At 39.8% G+C, this 21,893-nt stretch overlaps 1 protein-coding gene across 1 annotated transcript in view; it reads right to left on the bottom strand.

Annotated features, from left to right (window-relative positions):
• sbf2 (SET binding factor 2) overlaps nucleotides 1-21,893 on the bottom strand; it is a 207,845-nt gene that overhangs the window by 15,372 nt on the left and 170,580 nt on the right. The window contains exons 22-26 of the mRNA XM_048607330.1: nucleotides 21,172-21,348; nucleotides 19,941-20,042; nucleotides 3,788-3,973; nucleotides 3,044-3,170; nucleotides 31-158 (exon numbers count right to left, since the gene is read on the bottom strand). Coding sequence (XP_048463287.1) covers nucleotides 31-158; nucleotides 3,044-3,170; nucleotides 3,788-3,973; nucleotides 19,941-20,042; nucleotides 21,172-21,348 — 720 coding nt within the window. The remainder of the gene's footprint in view (nucleotides 1-30; nucleotides 159-3,043; nucleotides 3,171-3,787; nucleotides 3,974-19,940; nucleotides 20,043-21,171; nucleotides 21,349-21,893) is intronic.

The following is a 21,893-nucleotide window of genomic DNA, read 5'->3' as shown; positions in this document are numbered from 1 at the left end:
AATGCAAAAGAGAATAGTTATATACCATACCTCCCCTTCTTCTGGACTATACAGATAACTGAAGAAAACAGGTCCTTTTTTGTGAATTCTGTCAATGCATTCCCAAATACAGAGTCCTTTTTTTGCCTGTTTGTCCACCTTGTCCTCAAATAAAATTCCTAGTAAAAAGGATCAGTATCCACTTTTAATGCAAATAACATTTTGAAGAAAAAAGTAAAAACAATCCAGAAGACAATTTATGAATACAAATCTTCAACAGAGTTCAGAATACTCTTAATCCAATGCTTAAAGTCACAGTAATGCAGATCAGTGGTTTAAACTCTCACCTATTTTTGGGGAACAGTTTTATTTATAAAGGGGCCCAGAGCAATTTTAGTTCAGGTTATGATAAAGCATAGGACAAAATTACATGAATTATTGTGTATAGGAATCCTAGATGCCAATTTGAATCTGGTGCCAAATCAAGGAGAGTTCCAGGCATTCATAAAAGCAACGTGAACAAGCAGGGTAGGCAGCTAATCACATTAATTATTCTCACACATCGTAAATCACAAAGTAAATTGCACTGTTTCATTTAGAATTTCATAGTGTATAAAATAAATCAATGGGGAACGCACATGGGAGAAAAGCAGAAGCTGAAAAATCAAATTTAAAACCATTAATCACATGAACTAATAATAGAGAAATTGCATTCCAACAAAGTTGCCAACAATGTATGCTTAATCAAGATGCAGCATCACAGGAAACTACTAGGGTGTTTTCCTTACAATGGAATATTATGGGACATCAACAGCTGTTTTCATTTAAGAAGATACTAGGTTTGATCAGTACAGTTTAACAAAACAGAAAATCAGAGAACAGTACAGCACAAGAGGCTGTCACCTGGCCCCACTGAACTTGCACCGGCTCTTTTGAAGAGCAACTCAAGAGTCCCAGAGTCCTCATTTCCCTGCAAATTTTCATCCATGAAGTATTTATCCAGTAATGTCACTTCCACTGTTTTTATTATCTTAGTTAGTGAATTAAGATAGGACAACAGTTATCATAATTCCATTTCAACAGTCACAGAGCAGCTTCAGCTGATCTTCTTAATTCTAAGGACATTGATATAAATTTGCTTTCAGTTTAAAAAAATCAATGCATCATAAATATTATGACTAACGATGTAATATTCCAACTATAACTCATAGAGCTGCCCAGCCTTAGATATTGAAAACATTTACTGCCTGTTACAGATGATTGTGATTTCTGTGAAATTTATTTATGACTAAAAATCTACAAGAGTTCGCATCGTAGAAAGCTGTTGAGAAGATCCAGTGATCTGCAATGCATAGATTATCCCTTTCCTGATGTCAATTTGAATCCAATGCCAAATCAAGGAAATTTCCAGGTGATGTGAACAGGTTGGATAACTTGAATTATTATCGCAGAAATAAATGGTCAATCAGGAAGTAAATTGCACCATTTCATTTAGAATTTCATAGAGTGTGAAATAAATCAATGGAGAATGCAATGTGTGAAAGGCAGAAGCTGAAAAATCAAATTTAAAAACATTAATCAAGTGAACTAATAATAGAGAAATTGCATTCCACAACTATAGGCTTTTTAGAAACAGTGATGCTTTTTAACATTAATTATTAACTTAGTATTCCTTGAGAAAGCTCAATATTATTCAAAAGGGTACAACTTGTTCCAGGAATTTTTGTAGCAAAACATAAAAGGGCAAGTTTTTCTAAGTTCAGTGATTTCCATTTAATTGAAGCATGGTAGCAGTGAAGAAGAACTTCAATGGTACACCCTTTAGTAAAGCATGGAATCACTGGCAGGAAACTTTGGATTTTTGTGTTTAAAAATACATATATGGATTCCAGAAGCTGTTGTCAGTTTCACAGCAGTAACAACAGTGAGTGGTGACTGATTTTGCTGTCATTATTATAACAAACTCCAGGTCAAAATTCATCAGAATTGATCTTACAGCTGAAATGTACTGCATGTGACCTTTATTTAGAAGGGGGTTACAATCAGCTATGAAATATGATAACTATCCAGACAGAGAACACAGGATTTCCATCCGTCACATTCTTAGGAGATCCCAAAGCACTTTATCACCAATGGACTACTGTTGAAACACAGACAAACTCATTACGCAAGCAAATACAACAGCCAATTTGAGTGGAATAAAATTCGACATGTATGAATGACTAGAGAATCTGATTTTAGCATTTTTGTTATGTAGGAATGTTGGCCAACACATCAGGAGAACCTGCTGGAATTCTTCAAATAATGCCATGGGATTCTTTTCATTTGCTTGAGCAGACAGATGACTTAATATCTCATCCAAAAGACAGATTTTCCAAAAAAATTCTCTCACTACTGCAGACTTAATGCTAGATTGTGCACTCAAGTCTTCAATTGAGTTTGGACCCAGAGCCTTCTGTCTCTGACGATAAAAGTGCTGCAAACTGAATGAAGCCAAGAATGACATTTACTAATATACTTAATCTGCTCATTAAATGTATGCAAGTGGTGGTCTATTTAAAAAGAAGTTGCTTTACATGTTTGAATTGAATTCTATTTTTCCACATCATAATTCCTTAGGGAGTTACTTGAGGTGTTCATCAAATCCAACCACAGATACATTATCTGAAAATTAATAGGGATCAGCAAAAATATCTTGTAGTTGAACTCACTGAAGAAACAGTTAAATATCATTAAGTCAGGAAATAGAATAAGGGACAACAGTTGTGGGGGTGGCAGAACACTGAATGTTAGTACATACTGCAAAATCAAGGATGTGGGAGGAGACTTGGTTAGTTACCTCGTCGCAGCGCTAGTAGTCAGAACCATCCTAAATGTGTGATAAAAATTTTAGTAATTGTAAGTTCACATTAAGTGAAGAATGTATGACTGCATCTGTTCATGCAAAAAAATGGAAGTTACAATATAGGAAGCAATAATCTGTTGCATACACTTGATTAAAACAGAATTCAGAATTCTTGGAAAAAAACTTCATAAAGCTGGCATAAACTTGGTTATAACATACCATGTTCTAATCTTTCATAATCAGAGTCCAGCAGGAAGGTTTTGTAGCGATTCGATACATAATGATAGGCCAAAAATTTAAGATAATATTGGTTGAACTCAAACTCGATAGGATACTGGTGATGAATCTATGGGAAAAATATAACATAAGAAACATATCATGAACAAATAAATGCAGAAACTAAAATCTTAACTATTAATAGAATGATCAACATTCAAAACAGGCATGACAGAATCTGACAAAATAGATGGGCTAACTTTTCACATGGTTATCTTTTGTCCAGAATTAACAAGATTCTCTTCTTGAAACACTAACTTACATTAACATAGAAGATAGCACATAAGCTCAGTGGTGTTCACTTTGTGGTATAGCAGCATTTCAATTCAAATCGCCAATTGTCCTGGGAAACCAGGTTTTCTGTGCAATGTTCACCAGGAACAACAACTCACCAAGATGGCATAAAAAACCCAGGAAACTTTACCTGTACATAATTGGCAAAAAATTCAGGTCATTTTCAGAAGATGAATACTAGTTGGCAATGTCATTTGAACTCTACGTTGCATTACCATACCGGTATAGTAACATGGCTTTAATTCAAAGTTTTTCAATGGCAATCACCTACATATTACTGAGTTTAGTTTTGATCTGGTTTTAATGTATACAGATCCATAGATGAACTTTAATGCTCTTTTACACCTTCAGAAACTGATCTGTAAAATTTGGTGGAAAGAAAGTTTTCTTTACCTGGTGCACACAGTCCAGAAATTGCAGGAAAACTGGTGCAAAGCCACTTCCCTGGCTGTTGGGAGTTAGATTACTACGTTGGCTGAACTTGTGACCAAAGGACAACCATTCCTTTTCAATCAGTATTTTAAAACCTTCGAGTGTTCTGTAGAATGGGTCACATAGCAACTGCACCAAGGAAACCACCTTAAAAAAAGATATTTGAAACGTCAGGTCAGGTAGTGCATTACATACTGACATATATGAGAAGATTGCATCATTTTAGACATTATGATACATTAAAACAATAGAGGGACATTTTCATCTATTGAATTAGCTAATGTGTGTTAATCCAATTATCCAAAAACATTAAATTTTTCCTGAAATGCGAATGTTTAAAAACAAGTTATATAGTTACATAAGCTATTATAATTAAGGGAGGTCCATTTTCAAACCATGGACTAACGATAAATTGCTGGAAAAACTTAAGATTTGGCAAGTTCTGCATAGACAGAAACAGAGTTAATGTTTTCAGTTGAAACTGACTTGTTTTTCTTTCAAATTTCCAGCATTTTTATAATTTTGCTTTTAAACGATACTTTCTGGTAGGTTTTACTAACATCCAAAATCCATGATTCATTTGAGTACTTTTAAAGGCAAACAAGTGGTCTTAAGACGTGATGCAAATTGTTCCTATTATTTAATAAATTACTTAATCATGCAAAAATGTAAGTTTCCATAATTTTGCTATTAATCACCTTTACCAATATTCTTTCCTTCCAACCACTGCTGAAGAAATCTCACCAAGATTTCATTGTTTTGATGTGTGTGCTGGACAGTCACTTGACCAAACGAAGCTGATCCTGATATGCTGCCCTTACATGAATTTCAAGTTGGCAATAAAAGTAAAGATTTAGTCATCTTTTTCCCGAATCCCTATAGCATTGCTGGCAATTGGAATTACGAGACCTTGCATTCATGGAGTGCTACACAGGATTATTATTGTTGAACAAAATTTGACACAGTTGTTTATTAGGACAGAAAAAGCTTGCACATAACTCTGCTTAACTTGTTCCATTTCTCATTTATCTACCATCCCAGTGCTGTTAATGTCATTGACTTGATTTGAGAATGCTTTAACTTTGAAATCTCCATCCTTACCTCGCTTCTGCTTATCTCCCCAATTACCATCCTACTTCCTGTATACCCCTTATTTTGCCTGTTCACCCTTTGTAGCTATGCTGACAATTGTCAGCCCTAAGTTCTGGAACTTCTGTTAAACCTCTCTGCCTCTGTCCTCTTTTAAGCCAGTAATTAAAACCTGCTTGAGGCCAAGCTTTTGGTCAGCTATCCTCGTATCATCCTCCTAGGCTTCCTGTTTCATTGATGTGATTCTTGTTAAACATGAGATATATAACTTCGTTAACTTTGCAAGATGCATGTAACTGGTTTATTCACATCATTGATTTACAGGGAACAGTTGTTGTTCGAGGAGGGAGATTTTAAAGAGTGTTTAAAAGAAGAGAAGAGTAGAGAGGTGGACAAGGCTTGGGAGGAAATTCCAGAACTTGGGGCTTAGGCAGCTGAAGGCATATCCAGTAATGGTGCAGCAACTGGAACTGAGAATGTCAACAAGGCTTCAAGGAATGCATATATCCTGGAAGGCTGTAGGACACTCAGTGGTGGTGGATGAACAGGGTTTGGTGCAAGTGTTGTATCTTTAGAAAATTTAGAAAAGTGTCATTTTCAGGAAATTTCATGCAAGTTTTTTTCTCAATGAGCTCCACCAAGTTTGCTTGTGCAATTTTACAGTGGTCACCTTATTAAGTATGCACCATGCCATACAGTGCTATTTTCGCATTATCCTGCATTCACAGTGACAAAGTGATGGATGACAGATCTTCTGGGTTTCCTGCCACCAGCAGCATTTTAAAGTCCAGCTGTTAGCCCAGAACTGGACTTCTCAGCTGCAGCAATGGCCCTGATAATCCCCCTTGACTTTCAGTAAACAGAATCCCAGGACTAACGATGACCCAAACTCTGTACCAACATGGAACAACAGCCCTGACTGATAACTGACTAGACCCCAACTGATCTCTAAATAAAAACTGAAAGAACTGCGGATGCTATAAATCAGGAACAAAAACAAAGTTGCTGGAAAAGCTCAGCAGGTCTGGCAGCATCTGTGAAGGAAAAAACAGAGTTAACATTTCAGGTCTGGTGACGCTTCCTCAGAACTGTCAGAGCTGCTGAGCTTTTCCAGCAACTTTGTTTTTGTTCCTAACTGATCTCTGTCCAGCTCCCTGACTTATCACCAGTCTTTGGACTGACTGCACTGGACCTGCAGGACTGGCTGTGGCCTACTCTGTGGACTGTAAAGATACAAAACCCCTGGCTGCAAATGTCCCAAGTGGCTGACTGATGGTGTCCAAGGCCCTAGAGCGAGATCAGATGATACACTTGACTGTCTGGGGTGGTACTCTCTGAGAACAATCTCCTTTGATTATTGAGTACTCCCCTTACATTTGTTGGATATTTGAGCTTTTACAATTATATCTGCATGCATTTGTCTTCAGCATGTTAACCAGTGCATAACTAACTATATGGACCAAAGTAATCTCATGTTCAGATATTGTTCTGTGTTGAATTAACTAATGTCTAATTAAGCAACTCTGGAAATATGTTAAATCTCTTACATCTGCACTATCAATTCCCAAAATCTAGCCTTTGGCTATCCAATCAAAATAACATTTCTACAACTGTAAATGTGCTCAATCATAACTTAAACTCCACCTTTCATTCCCTTGTCTCCATTGAAGATTTAGATGTGCAAGTGCCTGCATCTGGAAGGTCAGAGAATCAGCAGGTCCCCACTAGCCCGATGCCACCACATGCCAATCTTACTTGGCTTCAACACCACAACACACCCACTGACAGCCTATATGAAATCCAAAAGTATGATATACATATAACACATCCTTCTTCTCTAGTTAGTGCAAAGTTGTTAAATATTAACTAGATCCATAAAAAGGAGTTTTAATTGTGAAGACTTTCTGCAGTTTAAAGTGAGAAAATAACCTTCAATGAACACAACAATAATACATAGAACATTTGATGTAATTACCAACTAAACTGATAACAGAAGGGATGTAAATAGCTCCTGTTCCACTTTACAAATGCTGACATTAAATTAAGAAATGTTTTGAGATGCTTATCAGGAAATTACATTTAAAACAAAACTATAAGGATCAACTGTTGATCACAATGCAGAATCCAAATACCTTAGTTAACTGGCACAAGTCCACTACGTTTTGTACACATCAGCTGTCCCATATACGAAGTTCAGAAAATGTGAGTTCACAACCTTTGATAAGGTTATTATGACGACAATCACAAGACAAATGAATTAGTTACACATCATAACCTCTCCAGTTCATAAATCTGATGTCCACAATCACCAGTTGCCCAGAATTAATTTGAGCAGACTCATGCCTCAACTGTCTGATGCTACAACAAATCAAAAAGACATTGGCTCACCTGATGTAGTGACATCGTAGCAAAGAGAAACCCAGTGTAAAGTTACAAGCTAAATTAAGTTCTCTCTATGCTGTCTCTGTCCCTTTCTCCGTGTCTCTCTGTCAGTTTATTTCTCCATAGTTTGTTCTCTGTCCCTTGATTTATCTCTCTGGCTCTCTCTTGATGTCTTTCTGTGTGTGCCTCTTTCTTCTTGTAGCGACGTTTTGAGCAGACCCTGGCTTTGCCAGGGTATATTGTGATGGCTAGTGTACTCTTGAAAAAAAAAGTACTTTATATTGGGTGATAGTCCCATTAAGAACTAGCTTTAGGAGAGGAGTTCTGGCAAAGCAGCTTGCTTTCAGTAAATGATCACGTGAAGACATTGCCTGGGAGAAAAATAAAAAAAGGGTCAACAAGAAAATAATTATAAGGGAATAGATTCCTGGCTGTCGTTCTATGTTCTATCAGCTTTAGTGTTTGCTTTTTAGTTGTAGGAAAAGTTGGCTGTTGTGCATGAATATTTCTTTCAAGCTGGGTTCATTTAAAATATTGTGTCCTAGGTATGAGAGTTCAAATGCGTGATTAACTGAAGGACTCCTAACAATGGGTTGAACTTCTGCAACAGCCAAGTTGAGGAAATGGAATGTTTTGTTTCAAGAATATGAAAGAATATTAAAACCAGGAGATCTGACCTGAGGTGGCGACATTTAGGATGCTATTAAAGTCTGTAGGAGACCACAACTGTGGGAATGGTTGAGGAGATTTGAAGGGACTAATTTGCTTGAAATAAGTAGAAGGTCCAAGAAATCTCAATTCTTACATGAAAATGTTCTCAGACTAAATGGCCAATCTTCTTAAATCTGCTAAGTATATGAGTTGAGTTATTCAGAATCCAAATCAAATCAAATCAGCATTAATGGAAAGCAGAGCTAAGTTGTATAAAGGTATAAGTAACCGTGGGTGAATTTTCCTGTTTTCAAGAAAAGTGATTTTTGAGTAAGATTCATGGTGTCCAGTCTGCCACAGCTTACGGGGCATTTTGTCATGCAATATTCTGCTCTTCACCTCATTAATTATGAATCAAGGCTCTACATCCATCTCATGCAATCAGTTGGCAAGAGATGCAGAAGTGCTCACTGCAGTTAGGATCTACCAGTGATATGCTGTTGGTGCCATATTTAAAGCCCAGCTGCATACCATTTAGGACGTTGTAAGACAGGAACAGGTCATTTACTGTTATCCTGAGGAAATGGCCCAGAAATAGTTGCTTCGGTCAACAGGGATCTGGAAATGCTAGTGAAGAGATGGAGGAGAGGAAGGCAGTGCTGGATCCTGCTAATTGAAAAAGAAGGCGATGCCGCCAGAAGTAGCTAGCCTGGTCCTTGACAATGGTCCAGTTCAGTGCTGTATCTCAGATAATATGTAGTGCACAACAGTAAAGGAGAGAGTTTAATGATCTTCCATATTCTTCTTCACATTCATTGGGCCACCAATCACACTAACACTGGATGCGCCTCTGAGCATGGCTTAAGGACAACTTCTCTCATGTTGTATACATGTCCAGTCAATGGTTCTCATCTACATTATTCTTCCTGATCTGTGCTTCCTACTCATTCACTGGAGAGACCTCACCACCTCTCCTACAGCACCACTAACTGCGCTAATATCCTAGTCTATAATACTCAATCCATCCTTTTGTCTCATTGTAGCAGTGGGCAAAAATATGGCAGATGGAGTATAATGTGGAAAAACGAGAAGCTGTACACTTTCGCAGGAAATATGAAAATCAGAATATTATCTATATGGAGAATGATTGTGGATTTCTCAGGGATTGAGGTGTTCCACCAGATGAGTCACAAAACGTTTGTATGCATTTACAGCATATAATCAAGAAGGATAATAGGATGCTATTTTTTATTACTTGACAAACTGAACATAAATGCAGCCGGTCTGGAAACATCTGGACACTGAAAGCAGAGTTAATCTTTTGAGTCCAGCAATCCTTTGTCACAACAAAAGTAAAGATAAAAATACAGATGTCATGCTTCAGGTCACTGGTGAGATGACATCTTGAATACTGAGAGAGGTTTTAGTCTCTTTATTCAAGGAAGGATGTAAGTGCATTAGAGTAGGTTTACTTTAACTGGAATGAGTTGATTATTGTATAAAGTTGGTTTTGTTTCCACTGGAGTTTAGAAGAATGGGGTGTGGGGGGAGAACCTGATTGAAGAGGATAAAGATCCTGGTCCTGAGAAGGTGGACGTGAAAATGAAATTTCTTTTTTTGGTCAGTAAAATCTAAGGTGCACTGTTTTAAAACTTGATTTGTCCTTTTAGGACAGAGATGAGGAGAATATTTTTCTCAGAGACATGGTATACGATTTTGGAACTCTGCCTTAGAAGGTGGTAGAGGCAAAGCAGTGGTGGATAGATTCTTATTAGGCAAGGAAATCAAAGATTACCAGGGTTAGATGAGAACTGGAATTTGAACACAACCAGACCAGCCATCATCTTTTTGAATGGTCGGTCGAGAGGTCGAATGATTGATCTCCGGTCCTATTTTGTACATTCGTAATCATCTTGCACTTCTGTAAATATACATACACGTGCACTCTCAAATTGTCTGCTTCAGGGCCTTTTTTTTGCTGTTGCACCTATGTAAGAAACGATAAGTCTCTACAGATATCTCAAGGATGAAAGAAGTTGTAATGGCCAGGCATTTCTCATCTCTGACAACAAACTGACTCCTTGACTGCAGATAGCAACTGACATCACAGATCCATGAACAATGTCACTGATGCTTCCAATCGTGGTGTTGCAATTTAACGAGGACAACGCTGAGGCCAAAAATAACGTATCTTCCACATATATCACCTCACGGAATCAGTGATAATTGCATTTCTGGAGGGCTTTTCTAATAAATGCACTGCCGTTCAAGGCTGGGACATGGAGAATGAGCAGTTCACACGATAAATCTGCATCGCAGCACTGTGGTGTGCCAAAAAGAAAAGCTGCAAAAAGCACTGCTTATGCTTAAAAACTGTCCTATCAAATGCTTAAAGATTTCAAGGCAATTTAGCTGTCTGTGCACAGTCTGAAACACTGAGGGTTAACCAATGATGGCAAAGTTAAAAGGAGGTGCCTTAGGATTCTGCTCAACCTACTGCCTATCATGAAAGACTTCACTCTATAACACTCTGATATCATATGTCAACTGAAGCCTTAACAATAACCTAACCACAGTGCTCGGTAATGTTAGCGCCATTTCACTATTGGCTGCTTTTACTCTAATGGTCAGTTGTACCTGTAATGTGCAGACACTTGAAAGTGGATCACCTGAAGATATAAAGTGTATAATCAGATGTATAACAAACCATTTATTCAGCAATAGTAAAGTTCAAAGACTGCAAAAATAACCAAGTTATGATGTAATTTGCACCAGGCAGGGGCTACTTGCCTAACAAAGTATTCAATTAAAAGAAGCCCCACCCAGCTCAGTCATCCTGTGTTTTAATTAGATTTTCTCTAGTTTCTCATAATCAACAATGCACTACTCTAGCATGTCCCTCCTGGTCAACATCCTGACCCTTAGCCTTAACTTTATCATGTGAGCATTATGTTGATCCCCCATTTTCTCCTTATCGAGGGTATCTCCCTCTCTGGTAGTTTTGAAGGACACAGCATGCCACAATAACGTAGCATATTCTCTGTTGATAAACTGTACAGTTGATGGAGTGCTCTCAAAGAAATGTGGGTGAACTCCAAAGCATCTTGCACCTGGGTACCCAGGTGATGGTGGGGAATCCCACTGCTGGTGCCGCTCGACTCTCCTCATCACAGGGATGATCTGGAGGAAATGGCATCAGTCACTTTCTGATGCATTTGTGGATCAAGAATTGGGAGATGCCACACTGGATGGGATGGCCACCCAATCCTTCTAGCACAAGTCCTGCTCCAGCAGATGACAGAGTTCGGTGACGATGGTCTAGGAAATCTTTAATCTGAGCCTGCACTGTTATTCCAAGAGCTATAGAAAATGACATTGATATCTGTAGATGTGAGCCTCAAGATTCTCTTCTGTCCTCCTGGAGGATCTTCACCTGCAACTTCTCCCTCTGGAGGCTGTGGCAGCTGCTGGAGGTTGTGGTTTTTGCTGACAACAGTGAAACTGCCCTCTGCTTTAATGCTCTCTTTGCATTTGAAGCAATATCACAAGGACTCCAGCCATGCTGATGTCCATGACAGACTTCTGAGCAGATAATCAGAAAGAGAACAACGTAGCACTAATGATATTCCTGAGTGCTCACATAAATCACAGTGAAGTGTCATGTTGTGTCTTGACTGTATGATCTCCTTCTGAATCCTTAATGGCAATGTCATGCCTCAATAAGGTATGCACCCTTATCCAAATACATGTTGCAGAACCGAAGTGTTGATTGGGGGACGTGGAATTCTGGCAGTAAGCCGCTGTGATAGCTCCACTCTCCCAAAAACAAAAGGCATGCTTGCATATCACAGACCATGTTCTTTCATACTTACAGTTCAGTGTGTGAATGCAACAGCTCCAAAGTGTTGCTTTCTACTGTGAGCTATGGAAGAAATTTCAGGTTTCTCTTTTAAGTCAGCGCTTGATTACATTTGCTTAGCTGACACAAGGAGGCAATTCATGCGAACAATGTAATAATCATGATTGCTTAAGGCCATAATTTATCATCTTCATCTTGGACAATGACTGAACTGTTGTTTGATGCCAGGTGGGTGGCATTGCTTAATCAGTGGATGCATAATTAATGTCAATGCCCCTTGCAGGACCTCAAATTCAAATAATTGTACATTGCTCCAAGAGAAAAATTAAAAATTACTTCACCCACTCTGCATGTGGTGGTAGCCATTTGGTATCGTTAATGCACAGTTGACTTTGGATCAAAGATAGCAAGGATTTGACTTTGCATCTTTGAGTAACTTGTAGACTCCAACTGAGATGCAGGATAATGTCCTGCATCCTTCATGCTCCATTTTGTGTTGCAGTTCCTGTGGCGCCAATGACCTTTCAGACCTTAGCGTTTCCATTGAGCTCCTTTGTTCGATTCTTAATGGCCCCAAGATAGCCCCAGAGGGCACAGATTTGAGAGTTGTCATTCTCTTCTTGGCCATATACTCTCCTGGTTTAGAGGCCAAAGTGATTGCGACTTCTGAAATCTCACCCTTGGATCTCCCCATCCTCTCTTGCGCGCGATCAGATCCCAACTTCCTATCTTGAATTGGCCTCTTTGACTATAAACATTCCCTTCCATGACCCAAACTAATGAACCACATTGCTAGAGTTTCAAACTTGCCACAAGACCCCATGATTGTCCCCTAATAAACCATCATGAAGCTGAAAAATCTGAAGGTGAATAAATCACCCAGGCCAGGTGGTCTACACTCCAGAGTTCTGAAGGAGATAACTGAGGAGATTGTAGAGGCATTGGTGGTGATCTTTCAGGAACCACTAGAGTCAGGGAGGACCCTAGAAGATTGGAAAATGGTTCATATAACACCCTTGTTCAAGAAGGGAGGGAGGCAGAAGATCATCAATAACCAAAACCCAGGACTGACCAGGGTCTATCCTTAGACTGACATGTGAAGACAGCCCTGAATGAGAACAGCCCATCCCCGGACTGATATCTGCAGTGCATCCTGCCTTGTTTATCTGCAACCGCCAAACTGGTTGGACTAGGCCTGATCCCCAGACTGCAAGGGAACAAATCCCTGAACTCCGTTAAGAGTCTGACTGATTGTGGCCAACCCTATGGACTGAAACTGGATAAGTCCCTCGAATGACTGAGGTTGCACTCCTGACCGACTGTAGAGCCCATGACCCCACTAAAAGACTGGTTTTCTTTGACTTCCAGAAACAGCCATTTGCTTGAAGCACAAGCAGTGTGGTTGCTGCATAAGCTTCTGGTATATGCTCTAGGTGTAGCTTGGATGCAGCACACGGTCACCCTCTTGACTGTTCAGTGCTCCAAACCATGACAAACTGCCTGCCTTTCTCTTTGTGCTGTGAAATAATGCAAGCCTCTGAGGTAGGCAGTCAGTTAGGCAAGTAAGTGCTAAGTAAATGAGTGCTAAGAAATGAACTGAAAGCCATAAAATGCATCCTATGTATGAGATGCGTGTGGCCTTGCATAAGGATATGAGATTTAGTCTGACAGCAGGCATGTTGATGTGGTGAGACTTGTGGATTGAAAGTGATGATTTGCATGGGCAAAGGGTGGAGAAGCCCTGAGCATGACGTGAAGCTGTGGAGAAGACAGAACTAAATGAAGGCCTGGACATACAAATGGTGAGATGCTACTCACATAATAAGCTCAAGGTTGACCTAAATATAAAACTGTTTACGTTAGTTTAGACTTTTTAAAATTCATTCACAGGATGAGGGCATCAGTGGATAGGTCAGCATTTATTGCCCATCCCTAATTGTCCAGAAGCCAGTTAAGAGTCAACCACATTGCTGCAGGCCAGACCAGGTAGGGATGACAGTTTCCTTTCCTAAAGGAATTAGTGAACCAGATGGGTTTTTCCAACAATTGACCACTGTTTCGTTGTCATCATTAGACTTCTAATTCCAGATTTTTACTGAATTCAAAATCTGCCATCTACTGTGGGATTTGAACCTGGGGCCCAAAAACATAACCTGGGTTAACAGTCCAGCAATAATAGCTCTAGGCCATTGAAAGTAAACACAAAGGGCTCAACCTCAGGTTATTGTGTGAAAGTTTTACTTACATCAGTTTTTCTGGAGGGACTCCCACCACAAGGCTTAGTGGGGTTTCTCATCATATCTTTCCAAACCCACCTCATTAACTATCTATCCCACAACTATGGCGTCTGTCATGTCCGATTCCAAGCTTATACAATACACAAATTCCCGAAGTAACTTCCAGGATTCACCAGCATCCTTAGTGCCCGAGCCATTATAAAGGTTGTGTGCAACCAGTCAAGCACCGTCAGTTCACAGCTGACTTTCATGGATCCTGACATTTCCCCCAGACATGACAGAAAGGGGGAAATCAACACTCTGCTTTGAGTAGAGAACTGGAGGTCCTGCTGGGTGGGATAGTGCAGAGGCGGGACTTCCCCTTCCCTCGGGATCAGCAATGGAGGCGACAGCACCACCAGTTGCCACTCTATTAAAACCGTCTCAGCCATCTGAAAGATTGCCCAGCAATGCAGGAAGACGTCAATGAGCTTCACTACTCTACCAGTGTAAATACCATCACCTTCTCTCCGACACATCACACTGTCTACTCATGCATTCTGCAAACCTTCCAATCTGCACCAAATAGCTGTGCCACCCACATTCATCTCCTTTAATACCCGTCTCTTTCTCATTCCAGTAGAAAAGCAGCCATCAGTTGGGGAGAAAGGCTCAAGACAGGTGGTGTGCTACCCAACAGTCAGCTCCTCACCCCTTAAATTGACAGAATCCTAACTCTGACCACTCCGAGTGGCTGACTGACCACTTCGAAGGTCCTGGACTATTATCGGAAGTTGTCCTGACTTAATGTGCCGTGACTCCCTGAGTGAAGGCCATCCCCCTTGTCCTGACTGAGGCCTGCTGACAACAATAAGACCATAAGATATTGCAGCAGAATAAGGCTATTCAGCCCTTCAAGTCTGCCCAGCCATTCGATCGTGGCTGACACGTTTTTCAACTCCATTCTCCTGTCTTCTCCCCATAACCCTTGATCACCTTATTAATCAAGAACCTATTTCTGTCTTAAATGCACCTGATGACTTGGACTCCACAGCCTTCTGTAGCAAAGAGTTTCATATTTCCATCACACACTGGTTGAAAAAATTCTTCCTCATCTCAGTTTGAAAGGGTCATCCTCCATTTTAAGGCTGTCCCCTCGGGTCCTGGTCTCTCCTACAAGTGGAAACATCTCCTTCACTTCGACTCTAACCAGGTCTTTCAGTTTTCTGTAAGTAAGGTTTGATGAGATCCACCCTCATCCTTCTAAACTCCATCAAGTACTAACCCAGAGTCCTCAACTGCTCCTCATATGATAAACCCTTTTTGCGCAGCATCATTCTTGTAATCCTCCTCTGGACCCTCTCCAAAGCCAGCACATCCTTCCTCAGATAGAGGGCCCTAAACTGCTCACAGTATTCCAAGTGCAGTCCGACCAGAGCCTTATACAGCCTCAACAGTACATTCTACTCTTGTATCGTAGTCCTCTCAAAGTTAATACTAACTTTGCACTTGCCTTCCTAACTGCCAACTGAACTTGCATGACACACAGGGTGAGGGACAGGTAGTGTTGAGGAAGCAGGTAAGCTGCAGAAGCGCTTCGACAGGCTAGGAGAGTGGGCCAAATAGTGGCAGATGGAATACAATGCGGGAAAGTGAAAGGTTATGCACTTTGGTAGGAAGAATAGAAGCACAGATTACTTTCTTAACAGAGAAAGGCTTCAGAAATCTGAAGCACAAAGGGATTTAGGAGTCCTCGTTCACGAATTGCTTAAGGTCAAAGGCCTTTGAAAATCCAAATAGATCATGTCCCTGGCCCTCCTTTCTCTAACGTGATTGTTACGTCCTCAAAGAATTGTAACAAGTTTGTCAGGCATGACTTCCCCTTCATTCAGTCCTATTTTACCATGTACTTCCAAGTACTTTGCAATCTCATCCTTAATAATTGACTCTTAAAATATTACCAACGACCAGGCTAACCAGCCAATAGTTTCCCGTCATCTGCTTCCCTCCCTTCTTAAACAGGGGTGTTACATGAGCCATTTTCCGGTCCTCTGGGATGCTCTCTGACTCCAGAGATTCCTGAGAGATTGCCACCAATACTTCCACAATCTCCTCAGCTTTCTCCTTCAGAACTCTGGGGTGTAGTCTACTTCTTCCTTGGGATGTATTTCTATTGTGCCTCTGAATTACACCCAGAAGTGCCTGCCATTGCTGTTCCACCTTCCTTCCTGCTAGACTCTCTTTCCAATCAATTCTGCCCAGCTCCTCCTTCTTTGTAGTAACCTTTACTCAACTCTAATACCGTTGCATCTGATTCCAACTTCTTCCTCTCAAACTGCAGGGCAAATTCTTTCATATTCTAGTTACTGCTCCTGAGGATTTTTTCACTGTAAGCTTCCTAATCAATACCTCATAAGGAGTCAGTTAGCTTAGTTGGCTGGATGGCTAGGTTGCAATGTAGAATGATGCTAACAGCATGGGTTCAATTCTGACACCAGTTGAGGCTCGGATGAGACACTCTCTTCTTAACTTCTCCCCTTACCTGAGGGTGGTGACCTTGGGTTAAACTGCTACCAGTTGTTTCGCTAATGAGAGAGTAGGACTATAGTGACTTTGGGTGGCATGGTGGTTAGTACTGCTGTCTCACAGCAACAGGGACCCAGTCACGATTCCAGCCTTGGGCAACTGTGTGGAAGTTGAACGTTCTCACAGTGTTTGTGTGGGTTTATGCCAGGTGTTCCGATTACCTCCTACAGTCTGAAGATGTGGAGGTTAGGTAGATTAGCCATGGTAAATATGGAGTTGCAGGGCTCTTCGGAGTGTTGGTGCAGACTTGATGGGCTGAATGGCCTCTTTCCCCACTGTAGGGATTCTATGGTTCTATTTTATGATTACACATCACCAAATTCAGAATTTCCTATTCCCCAGCAGGCGCTACCACAAGCTGCTCCAAAAAACTCTCTCACAGACATTCCACAAATTGCTTTTCTTGGGATCCACTACCAATCTGTTTTGCCAAGTCTACCTGCATATTTAAGTCCCCCCATGATTATTGTAGTCATGCCTTTCTTACATGCCTTTTCTATCACCTGATTTATTTTCTGCCCCAATCCTGACTACTGCTCGGCAGCCTGTACAAAACTCCCATCAGGGTCTTTTACCTTTTACAGTTCGTCAACTCTACCCGTTCAGATTATATGCCTTCCAACTTTCTATCGCTTCCTATCAATTTAATTTCCTTGTTTATTAAAAAGACAACCCCCCACTAAACCGCTGCATCCCTCACCGTCCATCTACCTGTCCTTTCAATGGGATGTATATACTTGAATATTTAATTCCTAGCCCTATTCCCCTTGCAGCCATGTCTCTGTGATGGCTATAACATCGTACCTGCCAATTTCAATCTGTTTTAAGAGCCCACTTATCTTGTTTTGTACATTGTGCGCATTTAGGTGTAACATTGTCAGTTCTGCGTTGATCGTTCCCTACTTCTAGTCGTCCCTGTTTCAGCTGTGCCTGAAGTTAGATTCCTGACCCTTTCCATCCTCTGTCCTATTACTTGCTCTGGAAACTTCAACAGCCTCTCCTGAGCTATTTCCCCATTTAATAGCACACTTCCTTCCTTGCATTAAGCAGCACAGCAAGACAGAAGTAATACAAGCTTCGTAACTTTGGCTGAGGGGGCAAACACATGGCAGGAATGCTGTGAACATCCAGGTAGGGTCAAAATGTAAAACATTGTAGGAGCCTGGAGATGCAGCCTGGTCCAGTCCATGAGCTGGAAGCATTACAGTGGTATTTGCTGGTGCAGCACTGAATATACAGGAGCGACGACGTACCATTAGGGTTTTTAGAAGTTAGCATGTATCGGATGCTAATATAGTGGACGTGTGGTGGTGTCCTAAGAAGTTGACGCCTGGTATGCGATGTGCAGTTCCTTTGGAGCAAGTAAACTGGATCTATAAGTTCCTACTCTAATTTCCACGCCAAGTTTTCTTAGCATCTAACTCATTTGGTAAGATAGGAAGCTGGTCTGTCAACAAGGTGCTTAACAAGTAAAAATGCCCTTAATTACCAACTTGCCACGACACAGTGGAAAAATTCTGCATGCTGCTTGTGAAAAGCATAAAAATGCAGCATGATACTCCTGACTTTGAGACTGGTCTCACCTGACTTCTCAACCAATCCACAATACATCTTGCTATAGCCCACATTCCTCAGACCCTTAAGATTCCGCCAAAGGAGTGAAACAAATACATTCCAGAATTGTTAAAAACACCACAAATTTTACTTTTCCAAGCTCCAACATAAAACATAAATGTTAATTTAGAAGAGAATAAACTATCCAAAGAGTGTTGGCAGCATTATAACGAAAAGTAGGTTTTGAAAATACCAAAATGACATCAGTGGGCTGCTCTCTCATCAGACAGACGACTGACTGTCATCTAACCTGAGGGTCACCATGTGTCAGGCAAGGGGAGAGGTTGAGAAGGAGAGTCCTTCATGGAAACCTCAGCCAGTGCAGGATTTTAACCCATGCTGTTGCATTACTCTGCTTTGCAAACCAATCATTCAGCCAACTGAGCTAACTGACCCTCATTCCTTCAAAGTACCATTACGTGAATAATTAAAACCTTCCATTTTTGTTACTTTTTATAGTTTTTGAAGAGAAAATATTGACAATATCAGGTCTTAAAACTCCCAAATTGAAACAAAACAAAGCAGCGTTACTATAAATGTAATAATGTCCAACAAATAAGAAAATAAGAAACCACTATTATTCACTTCTATTAGTCATAGACAGTGGCAGCTCCAGTTGTAATAGCTCCTACGTTAATGCTTTGGTTAATAGAAAACAGAGTGCCAAGATAAATGGATCAATTTCTTGTTGGCAAAATGTAACCAGTGGGGTGCCACCAAGATCATACTGGGGTCTCAAGTACTTATAAGCCACATCAATGAATTAGATGAAAGAACCAAGTGTATTGTAGCTATGTTTGCTGACTAAAAATAAATGCCGGAAAGTAAGATCCAAAGAGAACATAAAGAACAATATACTTTGCCAGGAATATTAGAGAAGCAGATTATTAGTTAAATAGAGAGAGACTGCAGAAAATTGTGGTAGAGTTATCCTGATGTCCTCACATGTGAATTAAGTTAGCATGCAGATTCAGTAAATAATTAGGAGGGCAAATGGAACTTTAGTAATTATTGTATGGGGAAAGATAAAAAATAGAAATTTTGTGATAACTGAATAGGCAATCGTTGAGACTAAACATAGATTACTGCATACAATTTTCATTTTCTTACTTAAAGAAAGATATACTTCCATTGGAAGCAATTCAGAGTAGGCTAACATGGTTGATGCTGAGATTGGTAAGGAATTGCCTTGAGACAAGGTTGAGCAAGCTGGGTTAATATGCACTGAAATTTAGAAAAGAGTGGGACTTTTAGGTTGCTGTAGAAAAGATGCCTCCCCTCATATGAGGAATCCAGAATGAGGGATGGCTCTCCCAGAAATGGGGAAGATTTTTATTTCTCAGATAATTTAAAGTCTTGGAATTCTCTATTCCAGAGAACAATAGAGGCTGGATCATGATAGTATCAAGGCTGTGTTAGAGTGTTTTATAATCTTTAAGTTCAACAGTTGGAGGGATCAGACAGGACAGTGGAGTTAAGGCCACAATCAGATCAGCCATGACTGTATTAAATGGGAGAGCATGCTTGAGGGTGTATTCCTGCTCCTTCTCCTTGTATTCTTGCTAGAAAATCTGGTAATGTAGTATTAGACACAAAATTCTATTGCCGTGTTTTCCAAACTTTAAGCACAAAATCAGAGCAGCTTCAAATTGTACCAAGTTGAAAATCTCAAAGTGTAAACAATAAAACACATTTAGATGATCTTTTATAAAGTTACCTGTGTTGTAATGTCCATGCCATCCTCTAAGCTTACCATCACTGAGGAACCACTCTCAAGGAGTTCCGCAATCACCACAGCCAGTTGCAATATTCTGTGTACCTAAGAAGTCAAATGTAAATATGATGAAGTAGTTCTGTTTTAGTGACACAATCAGATCATATGCATTTCTATGACATAAAACTTATTAAACAATTACATGCTATCAATGTAGCAACTACAGTCTGCCTGATTCTCCTACTTTGTTAGCTCAATTAGTTCCATCATCTACAGCAAACCTGGTTTTACACAGATTCCCTCTTGGGGCAAAAGGGAAAATATACAAGTATCGATGGGCGTTCACATTTCATCTATTTAACAAACCATTGCAATGTATACAATTTGTTGCGAATGTTTATTATTCATCAGGTATGATTATACATTAACTATTACATTCACTGTTTTCAACGAAGAATACCACCCAACTTTTAGGCAAAGGTGACCACCTCAATTTGAAGGCTAAACACACTAGGGTTGAATCTTCTGGAGTTTAGAAGAGTTAGGGGTAAACTTTATTGAAATTCTGAGGAGATATGACCTGGTGGATGTGGAAAGGATGTTTCCTTTTGTGAAAGAATCTAGAACTAGGGGTCATAGTTTAAAAGTAAGTGGATGCCCGTTTAGGAAAGAGATGAGGAAAATAAATTCTCAGAGGATTGAGCATCTTTGGAATTCCCATCCTCAAAAAGCAGTGGATGCAGAATATTTATATATTTTTAAGGCAGAGATATATGGATTCTTGAACACTAAAGGGATGAAAGATTATCAGTGTATGTAGAAATGTTGAATTGAGGCTATAAACGGATCAGCAACTATCTTATTGAATGGTGGACCAGGCTTGAAGGGCTGGGTGGCCTACTTTCTCATACATTTGTAATTTTGGCAAACAAAATTGCGTTCAGATTTTTGGTCATGTTTAAAAGCTGCATTTTTGGTGGTGACTTAAAATAGCTTCTGCAATAGTCTGACATGAAGTTCCTGGTTGAATGTTGTTCCAAATGCACCCTGTCCTAATCTCGAGGAAGGAAAGCCAAAAAAAAAACCCAAGACATAGTTTCCAAGTTAATACTTTGCTGAATAGTGTAATATTTCAGCATAAACTGTGGCACTGTGTTTGGTGATTAGCAGTTGAGATAAAATACTTTTGCAGACAACTCCATTTAATTAGCTTAAAGATGTATAAATGAATTACCTGCAAAAGCCATTCAGATTCTCCTAGTAACCTGTACAAAGTATTATCCACATCACTAGGAATCGTGCTGGGTACACATGCTCTCATGAGCTTTTTGAAACTGGCTTTCACCTGACGAATATCACAGTAATCCACAGGTATCAGCTCACAGCTAATTGCAAGGTCAGGTTTAAAGCCCTGAAAACAAAAACAATATTAATGTCACCAAAGGTAGGGAAACAAAAGGATTCTGACTTTATGAGCTTGCATAGATACAATTTTAATCTTCCTTGCTTGAGATGATGCAGCTTACTGAGCAACTGCAGAAGGAAAGGATGACTAGAATAAAATAGCAGAAGGGAAAGAAAGATCAACAAATCTTGGGAGACCTTTTCTTAGCTTTACAACAGTGCCACGCTATAGCCAGTTCACAGGTGTGAGGGAGTAGTCCAAGGTGACCAGTAATCAATTTTACTAACTCTTCCTCAAACTCCTCGTTCAGAATCAGATGGGTACTGAATTGCAGGTATCACTCCTAATGCTGCCACTTCCTGCCATATTTACCACATTGATTCCGAAGATACTAATCATAATTTTAAAAAAATACCAAGTTGACCACCTTGAATAGTTTGTTTTATTTTCCCTCATTTTTATTAAAAATATTCGAATTTTCCTTTCCCACCACAATAAGAATGTATCATATTGTTCATAACGTAACATAATAACCACCCTTGATGTATTTG

The sequence above is a fragment of the Rhincodon typus genome, chromosome 17, assembly GCF_021869965.1.
Source record: "Rhincodon typus isolate 14 chromosome 17, sRhiTyp1.1, whole genome shotgun sequence".
NCBI lineage: Eukaryota > Metazoa > Chordata > Chondrichthyes > Orectolobiformes > Rhincodontidae > Rhincodon > Rhincodon typus.
The sequence above is the reverse complement of the archived record's forward strand: the minus strand, read 5'-3'. Positions and strand labels throughout refer to the sequence as shown.